This window comes from Moschus berezovskii, chromosome 24, assembly GCF_049115385.1.
Source record: "Moschus berezovskii isolate FMDL1 chromosome 24, NW_MosBer_1.0, whole genome shotgun sequence".
Lineage (NCBI taxonomy): Eukaryota > Metazoa > Chordata > Mammalia > Artiodactyla > Moschidae > Moschus > Moschus berezovskii.
The window spans coordinates 8900798-8925930 of NC_142483.1; the positions used below are offsets into that span (position 1 = coordinate 8900798).

Genomic DNA, 25133 nt, shown 5'->3' on the forward strand with positions numbered 1-25133 from the left:
AAATCTTTGAGCACACTAACAGTAATACCCATTGGACTTTAGTATCACAGATTTCCTTTCTTAACAAATCGTCTTAAAATCCTTTTTTTTAAAGGCTGGCATCAGGCCTCTACTAAAGAGGCAAATCAGAAGGGAATTGTATCTAAAAGAAGACTGAGGGAATGGCCCATTGTTTAGGACTCCACACTTTCTCTGCTGATTGGGCAAACTAAGATCTCAAAAATGGTGTGGCTTGAGGTGGGACCATGGGTGAAATATAAAGGAATGCAAATTCACTGCTATCCAGGCTCCACTCAGCATCACACATCCAAGTTTCTTGGTTGCGTGTGGGCCCATGACTCACCATCTGCCTGATTTCCTTCCACAGTAATCCTCTCTGGCTCCTTCAGAACACAACTGAAACTCCTATCTCCTTTACAATGGTCCCTCCTCTGGCCTGTTGCTCAATCCTATGAATTAATACATCTTGTCAGGGAATGTCAAGAGGTCCAGGCAGGCTTTTCCTATCTCCCTTTCATCTTGTAAAGCAATTTGAATCACAAGTTTGCTTTTGGACTCAGGGGAGTAACTGAAGGTCATCTGGCCAACCCTGTCAGGCCACATGACAGCTCTTTGGCATCTTGAGAAAATGCTGCTGCCTCTAGCCAGTGCTTTTAGCCAGGTGTGGTCCCAGGTCTTTAGAGACTCACAGTTCCCTTTAAATCCATCATGAAGCAGGCAGAGAGTATGGGTTCAAGATTGTTTTTATTTTCAGAGCCTGCAACAGTTGGTTAGCAATGCTAGCTGAGCTGGTATGATCTGAAAGCCATCCCACCTCTCTTTTTAGGCATTCAACCAACAGAATCCCTACGAACAAGATTGGAGACCAATTCAGATGGGCCTCAGTGTGGGGCGGGGGAAGAGGCCTTCTCCTGCTCCCCGCCTCCCCACATACTCTTCAATAACAAGATTGTTTTATAGTCAAAAGCAACTCAAACCCATAACATAGCAACCAGTCATCTCCAGCATCACTGATTTCCTCCCCACCCCCAGAACAGGAAGCTGAGGCAAGAGGGGAGACTGACTCTTGAATATAAGAAAAGCTTGGCAACACCCCAGTGAAGCAGAGATGGTGAGGAAGCCAGCGCCTAAGGGTGGGGATGAGCAGGCACCAAACAGCCCTGTCTAGAATCAATCCACTCAGCCCCAGCTCCTTGGGAGGTGTTCCTTTGAGATCCCCACTTCTGTGGGGTGAGAGGAGGGGCAACTGGTGATGATCCTTATCTCCCTGTCCCTCAAATTAAAACATGATAAACTCAAAGTTTTACCTTCAAAACCCACCACGCTGCTGCCTCCTGAGAAACACACTCTGTAGTCATCTCTGCCAGCACCCACTCCTTTCTAATGCCTGGGGCTTTCAGCCCCTCTCCCAACCCTTGGGGGGCCTAGCCAACACTGATTCCATACTCCTTGACTCATAAAAGGGCTATTTAAAAAAAAACAAAAAACAGAAGCTGTCAAAGAGTATCGGAGTAATGAAGGAAGACACTCACAAGTATACTCCCTTCCCTTATCCCACAGAGCCTCCATCCCTGCCCCCCAACACTGGGATACCTATTCTATACGTTCCAACACTGACTTGGGGGTGGCCCCACGGAAGCTGCCTCCAGTGCTTTCCAGATCGTGACTCTTGCCCAGTGATATCACAGGGAGCTGGGGTGAGGACCAGCAGGGTCAGTCCCCCGCCGGTAGGTCTCAGGGGCTTTCGCGGAAGGTCTGGGAGATTCCGCTTATGTCCTGAAGCCAAGCCTGCTCCCACCAGTGTCGCAGTCCTTGGCTGTAAACAGCAGCGGCCCAGTACTGCAGCACCTCCCGGGGAGACGACAGAGCCCCTCATCCTGTCCCACAGCTCATGTCCCTCTTCTTCCCCCTCCTTTATTCTTTTTTTCTTTAAAAATGAAAGGCAGAGGTAGTCCCCGGGATGGTGAAATCCTACCTAGGATGGCAGTATTCTAACTGAAAGAAGCAATTAAATAAAAGTCTCCAGGAGTTGATTTTTTAAAAAAAAGAAAGAAAAGAAAGTGATTGGTGAAGTTGAATAAATTAACGATGTGGGCTAGCCCACAAACACCTGTGCTTCCCGGGCCGTCTTTGGTGTCTGGCCAGCAGCGTCTGGCAGTCTTCTCTCCGTCTCTCCCCTCAGGAGACAAGGCCAGTGCCCAGCGAGGCTGCAGGGGGCCCATCCAACCATGGGGGAGGAGGAGGCAGAACGCCTTGACTTGCTGCTCAGAACCCCGCTGCGGCACGTGACAGCCTTGGCTGAGCGCCCTGCTGAAGAAGGACGTCTTCCAGGGACGGAGAGGCGGCGGGAGGCTCTGGGCTCCAACCTCGGGAGGGTGGGAGGTAGGTTTAAGACGTGGAAGCCTCTGCCCTTCTCTCCAAGTGTCGCACCGCTGGCCCCTTTGCTCAAGTTTCTCTGCAGCAGAGAGGGGAGTAGGGAGGGCAGGGAGGCTGCCGCCGCCTGGCCGCGAGGCCCTCAGAGCTTCTTCAGGCGGCTGTACATCTCCCTCTTGCTCTTCTCCCCGGCCCAAGTCCGGCTCTTGGTGCGGAATTTCTTCAGGTCTTCTTTAAAGTCCTCGTGGTGCATGGGCCGGTAGCTGGGGGGCTCACAGTGAGACTGGCGGGAAGACAGGACAAGGTCTGGGCACACTGGCCTCCCATGCACACTCCTGCTCCCTCCCTGCCAGGGGCCACAAGGCTCTGCTGGAGTGGGGTGGGGGGCGGTTCTAGGCCCCTTCTGTGCTCAGGGCAAACCCCCAGACCCTGGGCAGGAAGCAGCCATGACCACCTACTAGGGGGTGGTGAGGGGTGGCCTGTGCCCTCCGGAGAGTCCGTCTCACCTGGCATTTCAGGAAGAACTCCTTGTACCCGCCCTTCAGGACATATAGCTCTGGGTAGTGGAGTCTGGGGTACTCGTTGCCGAGACGATCCCGCTCTCTCACGTATCGGCACCTGTAAAGGGGAAGGAGAGCCAGAGTCTGGTTAGCTCTGCAGTGAAAGCAGTGCTTCTTACACATCTCCCCAACTTGACCTACACTCCTGGGAACAGTGCCCAGCTATGATTTCCTCCGCCACCTGTGATCCTCAGGAACCCTGTTCACAGCCAGTTCTGCTACCTTATCTTGGAAGGTGGATGGTCTCCGCCCCACTTTCCATGTTTAACAGTGCCTTGATTCCCATTCAGCGTCCTCTCTGCCACCACCACCACTGATTATTTTAAATCTGAAGTGATGCTTTATTATAGCTATACTTCTGCTTATTTTGGTATAAAATTTATCTCTTTAGTAAACTATAATAGGGCCTTAGTCATAAAAGCTTGTGTATTGGGGGGGGGGGTGCAGGCGGCGCAATTCTTTTCAGCTCTAGTGTGGCAATAACCTGAAAGCAACATAACCCCCTTCTTGGCGAACATGGATTTGACAAGTGTTTGAAAGCATCACGTTAAGTTTTGCCGAGAGGATATCACACTCTTCTGGCATTTGCATAAGGAGTCACCACACTGTCCCTGAAGGATGTCACCTGAGAACAGCAGCCCCACAAGCAGAACTGGGGGCAGTGGGGGAAGCGAAAGAGCCAGAGTCTAGTTCAATATAAAGGCAGGTGGAACGATGGGCTGAGCCCACCAGTGGCCAGGGCTCACTCAGGAGTTGGGGTGATGAAGCAGATGCCCGATCCCTAGGGCATGTTGCAGAGGGAACACCAGTGTTACAGGCTGGACTGGGGAGGCCACAGAGCCCTTCAAAGCCCTTAACAACGGCTGTGGTAAAACCATGAGGTCGAGCCTAAAACTACACTCCAGGAAGCAGTTCATGAAATCAACTGACTGCTCAACAGGTAAGGATTTAAGAGAACATCTGTTGCACATGAACGGTACTTAGCCCACTCACATGCGAGGGCCTCGCTCAGAAGAAAACTCGCAGTGGAACACCACGATAACACGCTTGCCATCCGTAGGAACGATAGGCTTCTTGAGTAAGAACTCTTCAACCTCCTCTTCCATGTGCAAGTTCACCGCACCCTGTGAAGATACTGAGGCTTAGGTCTCATGCTGGCGGCAATGATTCTTGGAGCATGGTCTTCACATGGGGACCTCAAGATTCTGCTATGACTGTGCGCTGTATGAGTTGTATTTGTCAATGTAGGGACTTTCATGGCCGTAAGAGAGTGGCAGACTCGAACACTGTCTTTAAATTACCTCTGAGTGTATTTTAACGGGCTCCCCAGGTGGCACAAGTAGTAAAGAACCCGCCTGCCAATGCAGGAACATAAGAAACATGGGTTCGATCCCTGGGTTGGGAAGGTCCCCTGGAGGAGGGCATGACAACCCACTCCAGTATTCTTGCCTGGAGAATTCCATGGACAGAGGGGCCTGGCGGGCTAGGCTCCCCCCATGCAGGGGTCGCAGAGTCGGACACAACTGAAGCGACTTAACACACACACACACATAATGTACTTCAACCCATTTGCTTTCTTCCTGGGAAAGTTACACATGAAGTGTTCCAAACACCCACTTCACCAGACATCTTAACTCAACTATAAATGTTGTAAGAGGCATCACTAGGCCTGGCCCATGTTGCCAGAGACTGGCTTCTCCTCACGGCTGCATGTCCAGGCATGGCTTAGAAGTCATGGTACCACCACGAAATGTCCCTGATGGTGATGGTGTGGGGTACAAAACAGGGAGCAGTTTGCCGTACAATCATCTTAGGGGACTTCCCTGGTGGTAAGTCACACCAGGGAACGTTCTTTCAGTGCACCAGGAATCAAATGCCTTTCACACCCACTGCCTCTTTACATTTCTCATAAACAGCATGCGAGCATTGTAACAAGCAGCCAGGTATCACCCCCTCCTTAAAAAATAAAAATAAATCACAGATACTGTCTACAGGGCTCCTGCTATGCTTCCCATAGTAGCAGAGGTTACCCACAAGCCCCAGGAATCTATACCTTGATGTGGCCTCCCTCATATTCATATGGGTATCGGCAGTCGATGATGACAAACTCTTTAATGAGGTTGGCAAACTTGCCATTCAAAACAGATGCGATCTGTGGAGAGAGAGCCAAGGAGAGTCAACTCTGGCTCCCAGGAATGACTAGATCCCAGTATTGCATGGGTGGCAGGTCCCCAAAGGATAACTTACAATTTCTGGAGAGATGTATTTTAAATCCTGATGCTTTCCAGCAACGGTATGAAAGAGGTAACCCTTAATAAGAGAAAGAAATACTTAGCAAATCTGAAAGCTTATAAAGGCAACATTTATATTGCTTCCCTTCCTGGTAAAAGTCAGCTTAAAAAAAACAAACAAAAAACCAAACGTGAATCTAATATAACACTGGTTATTTGTGTAAGCACTTCATTAATATCCTGAGATTGAATATTCGTATGGCCCCGAGGCACATTATCCCCATCTGTAGATGTGAATTCCTTTATCGCCTGCTCTTGTCAGGAGCCCTCATGTCAGCAGCCAGACTGCGCTCAGCACTGAATGGCTTCACTGTTTCCTGAGCACCTGGCTTTTGCAGCACTGCGCTGGAGGAGACACTGGAGGTGGAACAGGTGACACCCACCCAGCCTTGAGGCGGGAGGACGGGCACTGCCAGCAGTCCCGAGAGGGATGGGCAGAGTCAAGTGCTCACCCAACCCTGTGGTCACGTGTGGGGTCATTTCAACAACCAACCAATAGCTTCAATTCAGACGCAAGCTTTTATCAGTGAGGACACACCACACCCAGGTCTTGGCCTGCTCTTTCCTTCAGACTAGAACTGTCTTCTATTTTTTTTGGTCAAGGTGGCATGTGGGACCTTAGCTCTCAGATCAGGGATTGAACCCGCGTCCCTAGCGTTGGAAGTGCAGACTCTTAACCGCTGGACCCCTAGGGAAGTCCGGTCTTCTATTTTTAACCCACTTATCTCTCCTACCTGGTTGAAATGTCTAGCCCAGACCCAGAGTTTCCCCAACCGCCTAGCTGACATAACTCGTTTATGTCTTAGTCTAATGCTTACATTGCACTGATGTTTACTTCAATTACCAGGTGGTACATGTCCACGTGGCATGATGTCTTACCACCTGTTAAGTGTCTTGAGGGAAGGAACTGTGTCTTGTTTTGGAATCTTTGCCTTACACATAGTAAGTGTTTCAGTAAATGTGAGCTACATTAATATGTAAAAGACTGGTCTGGGGACCTTCAAGTTACACATGGCTAAACAAGTTACTACTGACACAGGAAGGTGTCACATTTCACCACAGCAGAAAGGTGGCTAATCTGTACCAGGCCATCAGCAGACCTGCCTCTGGACCTCCCTGGGGGCATTTTCCCACCAGGACCATACTCCTCTGGACAACGGAGAAATTTAGTCTCCATCTGGGACATTCTAACATGACTTTCTTTTTTAAAAATTAATTAATTTGGCTGCACTGACTCTTAATTTTGGCACATAGAATCTTCAATCTTTGGCATGCAGAATTTTTTTGTTGTGGTGTGTGGGATCTAGTTCCCTGACCAGGGATTGGACCCAGGCCCTCTGCATTGGGAGCACGGAGTCTCAGCTGCTGGACCACCAGGGAAGTCCCCTAAGATGACCTTTTGATGTACAGACTTATATACAGTAAGGCTAGAGGTTCACTTCTGCTTCTTTACACTCTTCTGCAGCACTGCTTTTATAATCATACAGTTCCCAGAGAGACTGGTTTTTGGGTTGGTGTCCAGGCAGCTGGCTCCCTACTTGAAACCTCTGATCAGCACCAGTAAGGTCTACAGTCCCCAAGAAATGGAGATACACCCGATTATGAATGTTTCCTTATTTTTTTAAAATTTCAAACTGTGTCCCCTCGGTGGGGGTTGGAGGGCAGGCTGCATACCCCAGGAGCCACTTCAGAGGAGGAAGACTGGAGGGGGTGTTAGGTACCTCCCCCATCCTGCATCACAGTGTAGTTCTGCTTGCAGTTACCTTGGAGAAGTCTCCTATAAGGTCCCTTGGGTCATTATCCAAAATGTTCTCAATGGTCCCTTTTGAGGAAGATGCTAGGGATAAAGACTGATGATGTAGAATCTGTAACAAACCAAAGGTTGAGAATGAGACCAGGCTTTAGAATAAAGGCTTTCTCCGTTTTAAAAATGGAAGATTAAAATTAGTTTTAAGTCTACAAAAAGTATTTCTCAGAGGTGCAGTACATACCCCTTTGTCAATGTGTTCCCTAAATACTACAGTTGACCCCTGATTCCACATCTCCAATTCAACCAACTACAGATCATGCAGTACCAAAACATGTATTTACTGAAACCAGAGCTTTCTGACTGAATCCAGGCTGGGACAAGAAATGAACAAGATAAACCTGGAATACCTTGTCATTAGTAAGAAGGAAGTGCTCATATTTCAAAGAGCATGTCAAAAGGGCTAATTGTGGGGAAGTCAGGATATCTTAAACAGTACACAAGCACTCAACATAAAAAGACTGGTAAATTAAAACATGTTTTAAAGAAATCAAGAAGTTCTGTTCATCAAAACAACAAGATGAGGTAAGAACAGGCAAGCCAGAGTGGGCAGATAAATAATTCCTCTCAATTAAAGATTCATCTCTGAATATATAAAGCATTCTCACAAGTAAGAGATAACCCAATAGAACTATGGGCTAGAAAGGTGGTTGGGTAATACGAAAATCTAGAAAAATGACTATCAGAGAAATGCAAAATAAGATAGTACACAGGGTTCCCTGTGATGGCTCAGGTAGTAAAGAATCTGCCTGCAATGCAGGAGACACAGGAGACACAGGTTCCATCCCTGGGTTAAGAAGATCCCTTGGAGGAGGAAATGGCAACCCGCTCCAGTGTTCTTGCCTGGAAAATCCAATGGAGCTGGTGGGTTACAGTCAATAGGGTCACAAAGAGTTGGACACAACTTGAACATGCACACACCCATGCTACACACACCCCGGATTGGCAAAAGCAGAGGAATGAACACCACCAGATACTGGTAAGGACGTGGAAGAACTGAACTCTCACTGCTGTGAGTACAGCTGGCCCTGTATCCTTGAAATTGGTCTCAGGATGCCCAAGGATGCTCATATTAAATGGCACATAGTACAGTTGGCGCTCAGTGGTGCTTAGTAGCCATGCGTTCCAAAGTTAGTTGACTCCATGGATGTGGAGACCCCAGATACAGAGGGTTGACTGGACAAACATTTTGGAAAGTTATATAGCAATGTCTACTAAAGCTAAACACATGCCTAGCCTAGGACACAGAGTCCACAGGAAAAATGAAAGTGCATATTTAGAAGAGAAACAGCACAGATACCATCAACTAGAATGCTTGATGAAGAGAAGATAAGTCTTTTCAATAAACGGTGCCAGGCAAATGTAATATTCACATGTGAAAGAATGAAATTAAGCCCCTATCTTACATTATTCACAATAAATAACTCAAGATGGAGTAAAGACTTAAATTTGAGACAACTACTAGAAGAAAACACAGGAAAAACATTCCTTGATGTGGGTCTTGGCAAGTTTTTGGATCTGACATCTAAGGTACAAGCAGCAAATCAAACTAAAATGAAATGATCAACAAAATGAAAAAACAACCTACATACAGAATTGGAAAAAATATCTGCAAACCACAATATCCAAAATTTAAGGAATCCATACAACTTAATAACCCCCCCAAAAAAACAAAAAACTTCCCAAATGAACCCAAAGGTACACAAATGGCCAATAGGGACAGGTAAATATGATCAATATCCAGACTACAATGAGATATCCCCTCATGTCTATAAGAAAGACTATCATCTAAAAGACAAGACGGGGCTTCTCTGGTGGCTCAGTGGTAAGAATCCGCCTGTCAGTGCAGGAGACATGGGTGCAATTCCCCATCCGGGAAGATCTCATGTGCCTTGGAGCAACTAAGTCTGGGTGCCACAACTACTGAGCCGGTGCTCTAGAGCCCAGGAGCTGCAACTACTGAGCCCACAGGCTGCACCTATTGAAGCCCGAGTGCCATAGAGCCTGTTCTCTGCAACGAGAAGCCACCGCGATGAGAAGTCCACGCACCACAACTGCAGAATAGCCACTGCTCACCGCAACTAGAAAAGTCTGAGCAACAATGAAGACCCAGCACAGCCAAACAAGAAAAAAAAAAATCAAATTATAAAATGAATCACTTAAAAAAAAAAAAGACAAGAGCAATTCCCTGGTGGTCCAGTGTTAGGATTCCACACTTTTACTGCCATGGGCCTGAGTTCAATACCTGGCAAGGAAACTAAGATCCACCAAGCCTGTAGAGCGGCCAAAAAAACAAAAGACAAGAGACAAGTGTTGATAAGGATGTGAAGACAAGGGAACACTTGTACAGTATTGGAGGGGCTGTAAAGTGGGATGGCTGCTATGGAAAACAGTATGGACGTTCCTTAAAAAGTTGAAAACAGACCATATGATCTAGCAATACCACTCCTGGGAACAAATTCAAAGGAAACGAAAATACTATGTCAAGAGATATCTGCACTCACATCACAGCAGCATTGTTTATAATAGCAACGACATGGAAAAAAGTGTTCACTGACAGATGAATGGATGAGGAAGCTGGGACACACACACATAGTGGATTATTACTCAGCCAGACAAAAAGAAGGGAAACCTGCTATCTGCAACGACATGGATGGACCTTGAGGGCACTATGATAAGTGAAAGTGAAGTAAGTCAGACCGAGAAAGACAAATAAGTACGACATCACTTGTATGGGGAATGAAAAAACTGAAAACACCCAATGCTAACCATTACCACAACCACCAACACAAAAATCAAACTCATAGAAAAAGAGATCAGGTTTGTGGGGTTATCAGAGGTAAGCAATAGAGGAGGGGGGCCGGATGAAGGTGGTCAAAGTACAACTTCCAGTGAAGAGACGAGGGCCAGGGATGTAACGTACAGCATGGTGACTACAGTTAGGCAGGATGTATGGTGTGTATGAAAGTTCAGTTCAGTTCAGTTCAGTCACTCAGTCGTGTCCGACTCTCCGCGACCCCATGAACCACAACACGCCAGGCCTCCCTGTCCATCACCAACTCCCAGAGTACACTCAAACTCACGTCCACAGAGTCGGTGATGCCATCCAGCCATCTCATTCTCGGTCGTCCCCGTCTCCTCCCGCCCCCAACCTTTCCCAGCATCAGAGTCTTTTCCAGTGAGTCAACTCGTCGCATGAGGTGGCCAAAGTATTGCAGTTTCAGCTTCAGCATCAGTCCCTCCAATGAACATCCAGGATTGATCTCCTTTAGAATGGACTGGTTGGATCTCCTTGCAGTATAAGGGACTCTCAAGAGTCTTCTCCAACACCACAGTTCAAAAGCATCGATTCTTCGGTGATCAGCCTTCTTCACAGTCCAACTCTCACATCCATACATGACCACGGGAAAAACCATTGCCTTGACTAGACGGACCTTGGTTGGCAAAGTAATGTCTCTGCTTTTTAATATACTATCAAGGTTGGTCATAACTTTCCTTCCAAGGAGTAAGCGTCTTTTAATTTCATGGCTGCAATCAGCATCTGCAGTGATTTTGGAGCCCCCAAAAATAAAGTCTGACACTGTTTCCACTGTTTCTCCATCTATTTCCCATGAAGTGATGGGACCAGATGCCATGATCTTTGTTTTCTGAATGTTGAGCTTCAAGCCAACCTTTGCACTCTCCTCTTTCACTTTCATCAAGAGTGTATGAAAGTAGTTGAGAATAAATCCTGAGTTCTCATCACAGAGAAGTAAAAAGAACTAAAATACTAAGTGACAATGGAAAACGCTATAATCAAAGTTGTGAGACAAACCTAAAGTAGCCCTAAACAGGTCAGGACACAAGAAAAAAAAACAACAACAACCAAGGGAAAAAAGTTATGGCCCTACTCCAGGACCCAACAGAAGTGGGGAGCTTAGACTTCCACCCTTGCCCAACTGTAACTGTGTCCCAATCTCTGGGATGGTGTCAGGGGAGGTCTAGAAGGGAGCCTGAACCTCCCACTCCTGCCCAGGAGTGGCACATCAAGGCAGGCTGAACTTCTGTCCACCTCTCTCTGAAGTGTCGGAGTACTACTAAAACAGCAGTTACACAGCCTCACAATGTGCAAAGTACACAGATACAACTGAAAAAAATCTCCCGTCATGTCAAGAACCAGGAAAAACCTCAACTTGAATAGGAAAAGACAATCAACAGACAGCCACACGAGACACAGATACTGGAACTACCTGACAAGGATTTTAAAGTAGCCATCATAAAAATGCTTCAACAGGCAATTCTGAACAGGACTGAAACAAATGAAAAATAAAAACAGCCAGTCTCAGCAAAGAAAAAGAACCAAACGTGCATTTTAGAACTGAAAGATACAATATCCTTGAGAGAAAAAGAAGCTGCAGAACTAACCTCCTGGGGCTTCTCTGGACTAGCTGTCTCTTCCGGACTGTCCCCAGCCACGCTTTTCCTCCGCTTCCTGTTTCCACCTGGGGACTCCTCTAGTGATCGGTCTGGTCTTTTCAACATTGACCTGATGGTAGAGCTACATGACGACGCAGAAGGGCAGTCAAACAGCTTGCAGCGATTGCCCTTTGGGGAAAAAAAGAGACCCGTGTTTCATTAAAATACACTGATTTGAATGGAAAAGAGGACAGACCAAGGACTTCCTGGAATGGTTTAAGATCAAGCCATTCTAAATTGGGCTTCCCAGGTGGTGCTAGTGGTAAAGAACCTGTCTGCCAATGCAAGACACATAAGAAACTTGGGTTCGATCTCTGGGTCAGGAAGATCCTCTGGAGGGGAGCATGGCAACACATTCCATCCAGTATTCTTGCCTGGAGAATCCCATGGACAGTGGAGCCTGGTAGCCTACAGTCCACAGGGTCACAGAGTTGGACACCACTGAAGGGACTTAGCACACATCCTAAATTAGGAAACAGACACTGTCTGTCTATCTAGTCCTTAGCACACAGTAGACACTGAGACCCTCGTGTTCACTGAACATGTTCGAAACCTGACACTGGATACAAATGAGGAAGACTACCCATGCCCTGAAAAGCCTACATTCTGCACAGGGTCCTAAGAGTCAAAGGGTTCCTGATAGTTCCCACAAATGTTACCTTCCAGCCAGGTCCACACTTCTGGCTTCCTCTTCCCCTCTACTTTATATTACTTGCACCTTGCTTGAGCAGCTTAAAGAGGTTTTAACAGCCCCCCTAAATCCAGAAAGGTATGAGGCAGCTGGATTGTACTATAAATTAGGGCTGGTTAAGGGGATAAAACAGAGTTGAGTTTGAGTTTGCAGTGGGCAGAGGTGCCTTCAAAACGGTTTAGAAGTCGCTTGACTGTTTTTCTTTCTGGACTGTACCAGAGCATTTTAAATTCAATATAGGAAATATAGGAAGATGTGCTATAGTACTCCTTCTAAGGACTAATTTCTCGGGGTTTGAGAGCAGCCAACCTGAATAGTGGTAGAGACAGTCTGACTTCAGCAATCTAAACTCATCTCAGCCTGTTCACTACTCAGTCTTGTCGGGCTGGGCTTTTCCTTCTGAGCTCAGGATCCTTTCATACCCCCCCACACACCCCCTCTTCCCCCGTAAAGCACTCCCTTTCAAGCTGATACTGAAATTTCAGTGTTGCCTCTTCTTTTGAAATGTTCCTAATAGTTCGCAGCAAGTGTGTCACTCCCACATTGCCTCTCTCAGAGACCAAGGGTTTTCGCTTATTTTTCTGAAGTTCATTTTAACAGGATGTTGTTCAGAAAAGTAAGATCACAGGTTTTTTTTTTTGTTTTTAACTTAGAAGAACTGGAAACATTTTTGGAAAGAGGGTCTACTGCTTTCAGTAAGGTCTCAGAGGATTTGCAAGCTCTTCAAGGGCAGAAACCCGAGTTCCGACTCAGCCCCTGGCCATCGAATCTGTTTGTGAAAGAAACTCCACCATCGCCGTTGTGAAGGGCCTACACATACCGTTTCATGGGTTTTATACCCAACTTATAAAACTGATAGCCATTTTCCAAGCATTCTCACACTGTATATATTAAAAATGTTATCTTTCAAAAAGACCTAGTAAATTTGGTCATACCATTTTAATTGGGGTGGCCTAATCTCTCAAAACTTTCCCCATTAACCTACTATAATGTGTAAGTGGCTTCAAGACTGGAATAGCTCATTAGTTCCACATTTATAGTTCAGGGGCATTGATTAAAGATGCACTCAGCGTCTATACATATACCTAAGGGTGTGTAACCGTTTGTGTACTATGATTAAGAGCTCATTTTCCCTGGATGTTTGCATACATGAGGATGTGTCCCTCTACAGGCAGAGCCTTGCGTCTAGTTTCTTTTGAAAGTGTCCCTGATAGAAACAGATGTCTATAGTCTATACAAGTAGGTGGGTATCAAAACAAAAAACCCTTGAAAAAACAGCACACATTAACACCAGGAAACATTAGTGACCAGTAAAGGGACAGGCCCATAGGCTCAAACACAGAATCTCAAAAGAAACAGTTTGGATTCCCATGGCTCACTCCAGACACACTGGAACTTACTAGGTTGGTAGTTCTTCTCATGACAAGGGGAGCTGTCCAGAGGCTGGCCATGCAGGACGGGGTCTCTTCATCATTCTAAACAAAGAAAAACTGTGTCATAAAGGTCCGAAGGTCCAGTAGAAACAACATTAGTTTAAATGTGTTAGATTTCTTCTTGCAGAATACCAGAAAGGCATGAATAGGAAGTTTCCTAAGGGTCAATGCCTCCCCTCTCCACAACATTTGAAGGTCAAGAGAGTAAGAGTGATGACATCTGAGCATAGCTAAGGGAATGCCCCTGAGGGGCTATGAGGAGGCATGGGTCTCCTCAGCTTTACATCATGTGGCAGCTATTCTTCCAGTCCGATTCATGTCCTTGCAAAAAAATAAAAGGATTGTCAGCTCCTGCAGGGGAAGACGGAGAAGGCAATGGCAAGCCACTCCAGTACTCTTGCCTAGAAAATCTCATGGACAGAGGAGCCTGGTAGGCTGCAGTCCGTGGGGTCGCACAGAGTCGGACACGACTGAAGTGACTTAGTAGCAGCAGCAGGGGAAGAAGGATCACTTCGGTGTTTTCTTTAGAACACCTCCATAGAATTTAATCAGGTTAGAACCAGAGTCTCAATAAATTCCCAAAAGATGAATAAAAGCATCAGTCAGGGCTTCCTTGGTAGTCCAGTGGTTAAGAATCCTCCTTGCAATGCAAAGGACATGGGTTCAGCCCCTGGCCCAGGAAGACTCCACATGCTGTGGAGGAGTTGAGCCTGTGCTCCACAGCTACAGAGCCCACAAGCCGCAGCTACTGAAGCGCATGCGCCTAGGGCCTGTGCTCCGCAGCCAGAGGAGCCACCGCAGTGAGAAGCCCGTGCTCCGCAACAGAGAGTGGCCCCAGCTCGCTGCAGCCAGAGAAAGCCCAGGTGCAGCGCTGAAGAACGGGTACAGCCGAAAACTGGACTACATCAGTAAATAAAACCTGAAACAAGTATCAGACGGTTGGGGGATCACTGTTCTTTTTTGGATGACGGCTCTCCAGGGGAAGTTAGTAAAAATGGATGGGAAAACACACACACACCATACCTTCAAATTGTCTCCATCAAGAAGATCCATGAAGCCATCATCCTCATCAGACAAAGTGGGAGTCACAGGTGACTGGGGCATGAAAGGAATGGAATTCCCTGGTTCGCTGCCATCTCTTTCATTTGAGGAAAGCTACAAGACAGAATTCATGGCTTGTTAATAATCAGCTTTGATTTCCCTGAATGGGTTACTAGTTTTTATGAGGAAAATATACTTGTTTTAAGAAGTTTTAGCAGCTACTAATCAAAGGAAAATTAAGACCTAAGATTATAAATGAACTGATGTCTACACAGTTCTGAGTCGAGTCAGGGCAAGTAGCCTTCACAGAGAACTCTCCCCAGGAGCAATTCGCCTCACAGTGGGATCTGGGGCGAGCCTCTGAGGATTGTTACTGGTGAACAGGGATCAGCATGAGGGGAGTGACAGGTGATAATCTGCTAAAATGAGGAAGGGTGAGAAGATACCAAGTCTCTGTGGAGACCGCAAAATAGACTAGAGAAATGTTTCTGTAACTCCAGTTCTGACAGAGGGATATAAAGTCTAGAAAGTTCCGGAAAATCCATCCTTGTTCTTTAGACTCATAATTTAAATGACAGCTGCTCAGTTTTAACTGAGGAATTACTTGCGCCAGACACTGGGTGTGCTGCTGTGTGCTTAGTTGCTAAGTTGTGTCCAATGAGACCCCATAGACTGTAGCCTGCCAGGCTCCTCTGTCCATGGGATTCTCCAGGCAGGAATACTGGAGTGGGTTGCCATTTCCTTCTCCTGGGCATCTTCCCCACCCAGGAATCGAACCCAGGTCTCCTGCATTGCAGGCAGACTCTTTACCGAATGAGCTATGAGGGAAGCCCTGTTTTCAGACTGGGATATTACCTTTTATGTGTAATCCCATTTAAGCCTCACAACACACTAAGGGTAGTTAATCCTCTATTTTCCATTATTATTTAACAAATCAGGAAACTGATGCTTAAAAGAGGTTACCAAGATCATACTGCTCACTTGTTTGACTGCAAAGTCCAAGCTTTTCTGCCCATTATACTCTCCTTAGGAGAGACCATGCCTGGAGTCAAAATAGAGTATATCTCATTAGGCAATCCTGTCTTGTTTTTCCAGTAAAACTCCCATTATAAAATGATTTACAGATCTTCCCTGTTTCAGTAGTAAAGAATTCACCTGCCAATGCAGAAGACACAGTTTCGATCCCTGACCCAGGAAGATCCCACATGCTTGGGAGCGACTAAGCCCATGTGCCACAACCTGAGTCTGTGCTTTACAGCCTGGGAACTGTGACTACTGAGCCCACATGGCACAACTACTGAAGCCCGTGTGACTGACAGACACGATCTTCTCTGTCCACAAGAAGAGAAGCCACCGCAATGACAAGGCCGCACACTGCCATGAAGAACAGTCCCTCCTCTCCTAAACTAGAGAAAAGCCTGAGCAGCAGCAAATACCCAGCACAGTCAAAAATAAATACACAAAATTATAAAAATCTTAAAAAAATATTTAATAGAGAAAATTTATAAAACCCACTCAAAAATCTACCATCTAGACAAACACTGTTAATAATGAATTCTTTTCTAGGTACTTTTCAAAGATAGTAAAAAAGTCCAGAGATAGATTTTTTTCCTCTCCCGTAACAGTAAATCTCTTTAGGGTGGGGTATGAATGCATTAATCCTCAAGTAATCCTCAAGTTTACTGAGTAGCCTCTTTACTGGTTGAACCCAAACCTCAGGCCCTAAGCCAGACTGGAAAGGTATATTTTCAGATACAAGTTCCTGGGAAAACGTGGAAACCGAACATGGTCATTTTGCTCAAGCTGGGCCTCTCTAGTCCACAGCTGTTTGTCCGTCAGATCACCAGTAGGAGATCTGGAAGTAATGACCATCTCTACCAAACAAACAATCCTGGGACAAGTGGCCCCAAATACAGTCAAATAGCCTTGTAGGAAATGGGTTCACTGGAACACCTAATAGTTCTTAATAAAGCAAGTTTGGTAGAAATCATATGCTCACTCCAAACAAAATCACTCTGGGAAGTACCACTCAGCACTCAGAAAGCAAGTTTTCAGTAGGACAGATAATCCCACCATACAGACATTCAGAAGAATGACCCAGGATTGACAAGGTCAAATATGCTTTGCTCGAGTCCAGTATTTCAAACACACCATGTCTCACCCCGCTTCTGCCTGTCTGCTCTCCAGACACAGCAGAAACACCGAACATGTGAGTCTCAAAACAAGTGAGTTTCAAAAGACAAAGTCAAGGTAAAGACAGCTAGAGCTGCTGCAGGGTCTTTAACTCCAGATTGCAGAGGCTTTCATCTTCCCATCAGGAACTCCCAGGAGTATGAAAGCACATACCATCCGAGCCGGGGCGGAGTTCTGCCTCTGTGTGAAGAGATCTTTACCCTCCTCCAGTCCGTGAACGTGTAGGCAGCCTCGAGATGCAGGTCTTATTGGCTTCTTAAACTCAAAGACTTCCTGCAAGACAGTATAGATGAGACATCATCCACTGTCTGTGAAAACCAGCTCGAGGGTTTCAGCTATAGCTCTGGAAGGCACGCAAGAGAGTGGGTACTGATCACCTGTCTCCAAACCCATATATCATTTAATTCACTGGATTTGTGTAATTAAGAATTTCAGGACTTCTTTGGTGTTGCAGTGGATAAGAATCCAGCCTGCCAAAGCAGGGGACATGGGTCCTCTGGTCCGGGAAGATTCCACATACCACAGAGCAACAAAGTTGTGCCATGCACCACATCTACTGAGCCTGCACTCTGGAGCCCATGAACTGCAACTGCTGAAGCCCACAAGCCTAGAGCCTGTGCTCCACAACAGGAGAAGCCACCTCAATGAGAAGCCCCCACCTGCTGCGACTGGAAAGTCTGCATGTGGCAACGAAGACGCAGCAGAACAACAACAAAAAAAACCAAGTATTTTAAAGATTCTGTCAAAAGCTAACGTCTCCAATCCAAGTACTAACCAGGTCTGACCTTGCTTCTGAGACCAGATGAAATTGAGCGCATTCAGGGTGGTATGGCCATAGACAAAAGCTAACTTCTAATAACAGAACTTTTTTATCTTACCACAAACACTTTACTTCCTAAACAAACACATGAGTATTTGCCAGGGACAGAAGACAGAGTTAAAACTAAATCAACAACAACAAACTAAATCAACAGCTTTCTATCAATTATACTTCAATTAAAAAATTTTTTTTCTGAAGTCTAAAGCAATTTCATTTCAATATAATTGAACAGGAATTGAAACTTTTCAGTCTAGACTTGTATTTGAGGACTTTATATTTTCCATCTTCTTCCTACCAATAGGAGACAATTAAGTGGAAAACATTTAATGTTATTGTTTTCCATAAAAAAAGCAATGGAAAGAAAACTAATCGCAACATAACTGTAGCTAACACTGCTGTACGATAAGTTAAGAGAGTAAATCCTAAGAGTTCTCATCACAAGGAGACAATTTCTCCTTTTTCTTTTCTTTTTCTTTTATTGTATCTATCAATACATGAGAAGATGGATGTTAGCTGAAGCTACTGTAATCATTTCACAATATATGTAAATCAAACCATCATGCTGTATGCCTTAAATTTATAGTGATATATGTCAATTATTTCTCAATAAAACTGGGAAGAAAAGGTCCTTTTGGTTTATTCAACAACATGGATGAATCTCACATAATGATAAGTGAAAGCCAGAAGTGATAGAACACACACTGTATGATATCATTTTACTTAAAAGTTTAGAAACACTCATAATCTCTTAATTCCCGTTCCCTAAAATATCCACTTAAGAACTTGTCAAGCACAGCTAATATCAGAGTATTTACTTGCCCACACAGCACTAAGTACTTTCAGTGCATGAGCTCATTTATCCATCCAATCACCCCCATTTTACAGATGAGGCAACTAGGCCTGTAGGTTAAGTGATGTGCCTAAGGTCTGGCTTCCCAGACGGAACAACTCCAGAGTAAGAGCTCTTTAACCTACGCTATTTCCCCTTCAGAATGAAGCTATAAGCAGGCAACCCTCAGAGAAGCCAAGCTGGGGGTAAGGGGATGGCAAATGTGGGAAAGAGACCAGGCAACAGTGTAATAGCTTTGGACTGGTTACAAGCACTACACAGAGGCAGAACACTCAAGACAGGAACTCAACTGTTCTTTCTTTACCTCCCTCAGGACATCCTGTTGCCAAAGGAATCATTAGGAAAGTTCACGGAGGCAGCAGGTTCTGTAAGTAATAAGTCCAAAAGATTCTAAGTATGCGCTGTAGCACTGTAGTAGAGGATGAAGAAGGGGAGAAAACAGACATGGAAATACAGTGAGAAAGAAGACAGGGAAAGTTGAGCTGATTCACTGAACTCTGCCCTGTGCACAGCGGCCTGGCAGGAGAACCCAGGCCAGGGTGTTCTTGGGCTTTTGGCTGCATAATTGCAACTCACCCTCTAAGCTACCATTTCAGTTACCCCGAGATTCCTTGGGATTCGTTGGCTTTGTTTTTGAAAACACTGTCAAGAAGCCTTTTCCTAAACTTTTCACTCATCCCACGGTCAGCACAAAGAGGCACGGAAGGCCTGCCCAGACCCTTCCACATAAAGTGTTCTTGGATGTAATTCCCCCTAAGAGCCACCTTTTGAGCAACTCCTACCTGCCAAGAACCATTTTAAATGCTTTATCTACATTATCTCATTTAATTCCAACAATAGTCCTACAAAGGAGTGCTACTCCTATTTCACAAAGAAACACAGAAGCCTAAAAAAACAGCTAAGGTCACAGCTAGCAAGCAGTAGGATTCCAATCCAGGTTTCTCTGACTCCAAAAAACATCATGACTTTGATAAAGGTTTAGTCTCCCAGGAGATAGCCCTGCTGCTTCTCCATAAGCAGCTTGTGGGTGTGAGCTCTGCCCCTGGGTGAGTACGTTAATGCTACACTCACATTTTCTTTGTTCTCATCCTGGTCAATCAGCTGAAAGACATCATGGTCAAGAGAATCAGAATGGCTCCTCTTCAGAGCTGGGCTACACCCCAAGAGCTTCTGCTGTCAAAGTGAAAAAAGGAATTAGGGTACATCAATGAAAATTAAATGGTAACCCAGTTGTAAAAGGGAAAAAAAATGGTGGTGGTAGGTTAGGGAGGCCTAGCTCCTCCTTACCCACTCCGTTGCAGTGGGTAACAGTCAACATGACTAGGACTCTATGGCTTTACACCTAACTTCACAAGGTCTACAGCCCTCTCTGCAAGGACTCAGATACCAAATCAATCCCCAAATAACATCATTTGCATAAAAAGAACCCCCTTCTTGGTTGGATAAAACTCTGGTAGTTAAAGATGGAGGAAAAAGCCCTCAAAAGGCAACCATTATTGAAGCTGCTTTAGGTAGAATGTCTTGAATATTTATGAGACAAAGTAAGGAAAAGCAGTCTGCCTAAATTAAGGTTTATGATCAAGGTTACTGGTAGCTAAGGGGCAGATAACAGTTATTAGCTCAAAAGAAACAAGGGAACTAACTTACAGGTAGGGAATTTATTCTCCTCATGGGATTTTCAAGGCTGCAATGAGATCAGAAAGTAAATCATGAGAATCGAGCAAGGAAAGTGGTATTCATATTAGTAGATGCACAGTGTCTAAACTATTGTTTGATGGGGTGAGGGGAGCATCAAACATATTCCTGTTTTAGGCAAGATGGAAGAATAGATTTCTGAAGCTGTTCTATTTTCACAAGCAGCCCCATAACATGGCTTCTAGTGAAAAAAGCCTGGATCTTCTCTTAAAATATACATCTTCTAGGGAGTTCCCTGGTTTTCTAGGGGTTAGTATTCCAGGCTTTTACTGTCATGGGTTGGGTTCAATCTCTGGTTGGGAAATTGAGATCCTACAAGTGAGGCAAAACAAAATAAAAAACAAACCAAAGTTCTCTTAGGATAATGATGTCAGGAGACATAGCGAGAGTTTGAGTGACATTAGAACAGAACCCCAAAATTACAGCTAAAATAAAGGAAGGGAAGTTCTGAAAAACTACTGACACAAACTACTCATCTCAAAAGATACCAGACTTTATAGGACCCAGGAGTCTTAATCAGGATCAGTAAATCCAGAGCTTCAGTCCAGAGCATGAAGAATTTCATTCGAAAAATTATTTTTCTAAGCACAAACATTTAAAGGCAGTGAATACATACTTTTCTTTACTATCCAAGGGCCCAGGAGAATCCAGACAGAAGCCTGTGTGTGGGGAAAAAAAAAAAACACCTCAGACTTTATTGTTTCAGGCTCCAAAATCACTGCAGATGGTGACTGCAGCAATGCAATTAAAAGATTTTTGCTCCTTGGAAGAAAAGTTACGACCAACCTAGATAGCATATTAAAAAGCAGAGACATTACTTTGCCAACAAAGGTCCATCTAGTCAAAGCTATGGTTTTGTATGGATGTGGTTTTGTATGGATGGTTTTGTATGGTCATGTATGGATGTGAGAGTTGGACCATAAAGAAAGCTGAGCGCCGAAGAATTGATGCTTTTGAATTGCAGTGTTGGAGAAGACTCTTGAGAGTCCCTTGGACTGCAAGGAAATCCAACCAGTCCATCCTAAAGAAAATCAGTCCTGAATATTCACTGGAAGGACTGATGCTGAAGCTGAAACTCCAATACTTTGGCCACCTGATGCGAAGAACTGAGTCATTGGAAAAGACCCTGATGCTGGCAAAGATTGAAGGCGGGAGGAGAAGGGGACGACAGAGAATGAGATGGCTGGATGGCATCACCGACTCAATGGATATGGGTTTGAGTAAACTCCCGGAGTTGGTGATGGACAGGGAGGCCTGGTGTGCCGCAGTCCATGGAGTCACAAAGAGTCGGACATGACTGAGAGACTAAACTGTAACACCACTTATTCATTAAAATAAGTACATAAAACTACTAGCACTGTTTCTTTAAGGCAGCCAACAAAGGTACATGGCTTGGACTTTTGCCAGAATTGAAGTTGAATCTCCATGATTGCCAAAAACTTCATATTTGCACAAGTCTAAACATTTTCAGAGTATATCTACTCATGCTTTCCTCCTTGCAAACACCATTTTGGATAATAGGATATGAGGAGACAGAATTAAAGCAAACCTCATGATTTATTTACAAAACAGAAGCAGACTCACAGACTAGAAAATAAACTTAAGGTTACCAAAGGGTAAAGGGGACAGTGCGGGGGATACTACTACTATATATAAAATAGACAAAACAACAAGGTTCTACCACATAGCACAGGTAACTATATTCAATATCTTGGAATAACCTAAAATAAAAAAGAATTATATATGTATAACTAAATCACTTTGCTGTATACCAAAATCTAATACTGCCCATCAACTACACTTCAAAAAAAGAAAAAAGGTCTTAAATCATGATTATTAATTCAGTTAGAGGTTACCCAGGCTAACTTTCTGTGAGTTCCAACCATGGAAAGGACAAGTATTTGTTTTCTGGAACGGTTTTTTATTTCAAATATCTTATATCCTGTCAGGTTATGCACATAATTCAGGGGGTTGGAAAATATTATTATTATGTCCTTTGACAAGCAAGCATTTATTGCCTTCAACAAGATAACACCAAGTGAGGTGCTCAACTCAAAGGCAACAGAATAAAGGAGAGGCTGCTTAGCATGGCGCAGAGCCATCAGGGCCTGCCTAGCACACACCTCTCCTCCACGATGTCTAAATAATCATACAAGAAGTTAGGTGTTACTGCTTCCGGCATGACACTCTTCCTTGCCACACTGCCACAAATGACAATCCCGCCCCTGGTTCTTAAGAAGCTTGCATTTTAAGACTTTTCTTCTTGCAGTTCTTCACTCTAAAGCATCTGTGCGAATAAACCTTGCCCCAACATGAACTCTGTTGCTGTTTAGTGGTTAAGTCGTGTCTGATTCTTTTGCGACCCCATGAACTACAGCCCACCAGGGTCCCCTGCCCATGGGATTTTCCAGGCAAAAATATTGGAATGGGCTGCCATTTAAGAAAATTCTCCAGGGGAATCTTCCCAACCCAGGGATCGAACCCACATCTCCTGCGCTAGCAGGCGAATTCTTTAACATAGCCACCAGGGAAGGTAACATGAACTTATGGTTAGAATACGATGTACTGGCAGTTTTTCCAGAGCAGGCTCACTGAAATAATTTCATTATACTTCCAATAACTTGACGCAGAATTTTAACCAATAAGATTTCCCGAATGCCACTTAAAGAGTGGTATGGTTAATTTTATACTACTATTCATCTTCAAGATCAAGCATAAACCACTTCCTTGTGGCCACCTGACAGTCTCCTCTTCATAAAATGCCACCGGGGCTCCTTTGTACTGTTCTAACAGGTGTCTGTCACTCAATGCCAGACTTCTGTTTACTACCTTAACTCACCAAACTGAGTTTCTAGGTGAAAGCACATGTTCCAGCAAATTCCAAGCACTGCTCCCCACAAGGCAGACACATGATAAAAGACTAAAAGAATACCTGAATCAGTTGATTCGGAGGAGCCCATTCTCTGCAGACTGCTGTTTTTCACCTCCATGGGTTGTTCATACTCACTAAAACCAAGAAAAGTAATTTACAGGAGATAGCCCATGACATGGCAAGTTGCCATATTGCCATAAACCATCATTACTTCTAGGCCACACCACAAAACACTGGGCCACCCAGAACAACCAGTTAGCACTTATGTATAAAAGGACATGAGAAGAAAGTAGGTTGGCATTGGTCACACTGTAGACAGGAGGAGGACAATGAGTATTGGACTATTTCCTGAAATGAAAGCATGTGTTCTAGGTACTGAACTAGGAGCAGGGATGAACAGGACAAGTTCCTGCTTTTCAGAGATTGGAAAAGACATGTGCTTCTTTAGAAAATGGGACGTCCAAGACTTATGAGAAAGCAGCTTTACCAAAAAAAAAAAAAAAAAGCCAAAACGGTGGGATGAATTTTTTTAATAAGGTAAAGTGCAGGAAAATTTTAGGAGTGGAAAGCTGAGTTAAAAGACATGGTCTTAGGAAAGCATGGGGCTGGGGTGTGGGTGTGGGGGGGACACAGCAGGAATATGCACGGGGCGAGGGATTGCGACGATTTTTGCAAATGCAAGGAAAGAAAATGCCACGTCCCTTGGCTGAGAAGGAAACAGAGTTCACAGAAAGCTAAGATAACTACGAGGTGGTTCTGCAAAGGATGTAAGTGAGAGACTAGGAGGGCCTGTTTTTCCCCGTGAAGGCAGATTTCAAAGAGCTTCGTGGGGTAAGGGCAGAAGAGCACAGGGCAATCTAAAGAGGGGTGGCTAAGGTGGGGAGCCTGGGCGTACCCCACCCCCTACCCGGCCCGTCTCGGGGCTGAGGGTGGCCCCGGAGGGTCCGAACGGCCTCTCCCGCCCAACATTCGGCCTGGGGGGAGGGTGCACATGGCGGGCCCCCGTCGGTGGGGCCGCTCCCGAGCGGCAGAGAGGCAAGCGCTACCCTCGCGGCCGGTTTTCTGGCCTGATCTACGCGAGAGCCGTCCGGGAGGCCAAACGCCTGAGGCACCACCGCTCCTCGGTCCCCCCTCACCTGCCCAGTCCCTGCAGCTGGTCCATGGTGACCGTCAAGTTGGTGACAGGCGACAGGCCCCCGGCGGCTGGCGTGCCGAACAGCGCCTTCACGACGGGCTGCGGTGCGGGCGGGGGGCTGCAGGCGAACAGCAGGCGGCGGCGGTGCGGGGGCTCCGGGCCCAGTTCCATGGCGGCGCCGGGCCTCCTAGGGATCCCGCTCTCTCTTCCTCCGCCTCCGCCGCGCCCGCCCCGCCCCGCTGGCACTGGCCTCGGCCGCGCGCCCCGCAGCCGGCGCCCGCGGGTCAAACACAAACACGACCCCGCGGTTCAGGGATGCGGCTGCCGCGGGCAAGAGGCGCGGACAGGCGGGTGTCCAGACTCGGCAGGCGCCAGCCACAGACGCGGGTGCGTCCCCTCACTCCGCGAGGCTGGCGGGCGGGGTCGCCGGCAACCTGAAGATTAAATCCAAACAAACGGGGCGCGTCGGGGAGGGAGAGCGGCTAGAGCTGCGAGGCAACGACCCGGGCTCACACTCTCTTCACTTTTCTTTCACTCTCTTGCCCGGGAGTGCAGACAACCAGGCCGACATCAACCTCCCTCCCGGGCGGTCGCAGCCAAAGTGGCCTTTCGCGGTAATAGCTGCTCACTGCGGCCTGTCGCTCCCCCGCCCCCCCCTTTCCTAGTTGGCGCCAAACGCAATCCACCAATCAGTAACCAACTTCTCCTCCTCGCACAGGAATGGCAGCTAGGCTGGACCAATGAGAGGGGAAGAAGGAAGCAGCTCGCGGGACGCTGCGAGGTCAGCCCCCTCTCAGAAAGGGGCGGGGCCTAGAGGGGCCCTCGGAACCTGAGGAGCTCAGAGGTCAATGAAAACTCCCAGCTGAACCTGCGAGAGGCCAGGAGAGACCGGAAGACGCCTCTTGACGCGTTGCACG

The 25133-nt window shown here is 46.1% G+C and overlaps 1 protein-coding gene across 3 annotated transcripts; it reads right to left on the reverse strand.

The window, feature by feature from the left end:
- Positions 1–725: 725 nt before the first annotated feature.
- CDC25A (cell division cycle 25A) lies at positions 726–24852 on the reverse strand. Of its 3 annotated transcripts, none has more exons than XM_055413725.2 (15): positions 24218–24852; positions 23142–23215; positions 20826–20868; positions 20162–20198; positions 19586–19684; positions 16998–17117; positions 14634–14765; positions 13578–13652; positions 11436–11615; positions 6988–7089; positions 5181–5243; positions 4987–5085; positions 3927–4057; positions 2880–2991; positions 726–2656 (listed from the first exon to the last, which is right to left on the reverse strand). In XM_055413725.2, exons 1-15 carry the CDS (start codon positions 24385–24387, stop codon positions 2516–2518), a joined length of 1578 nt encoding a protein of 525 aa, XP_055269700.1. In that variant the 5' UTR covers positions 24388–24852; the 3' UTR covers positions 726–2515. The 3 variants fall into 3 exon arrangements, with proteins under 3 accessions (XP_055269700.1, XP_055269699.1, XP_088687763.1); XM_055413724.2 differs by having other exon boundaries at positions 19586–19687; XM_088831637.1 differs by lacking the exon at positions 16998–17117 and having other exon boundaries at positions 19586–19687.
- Between the last annotated feature and the right edge of the window lie 281 nt (positions 24853–25133).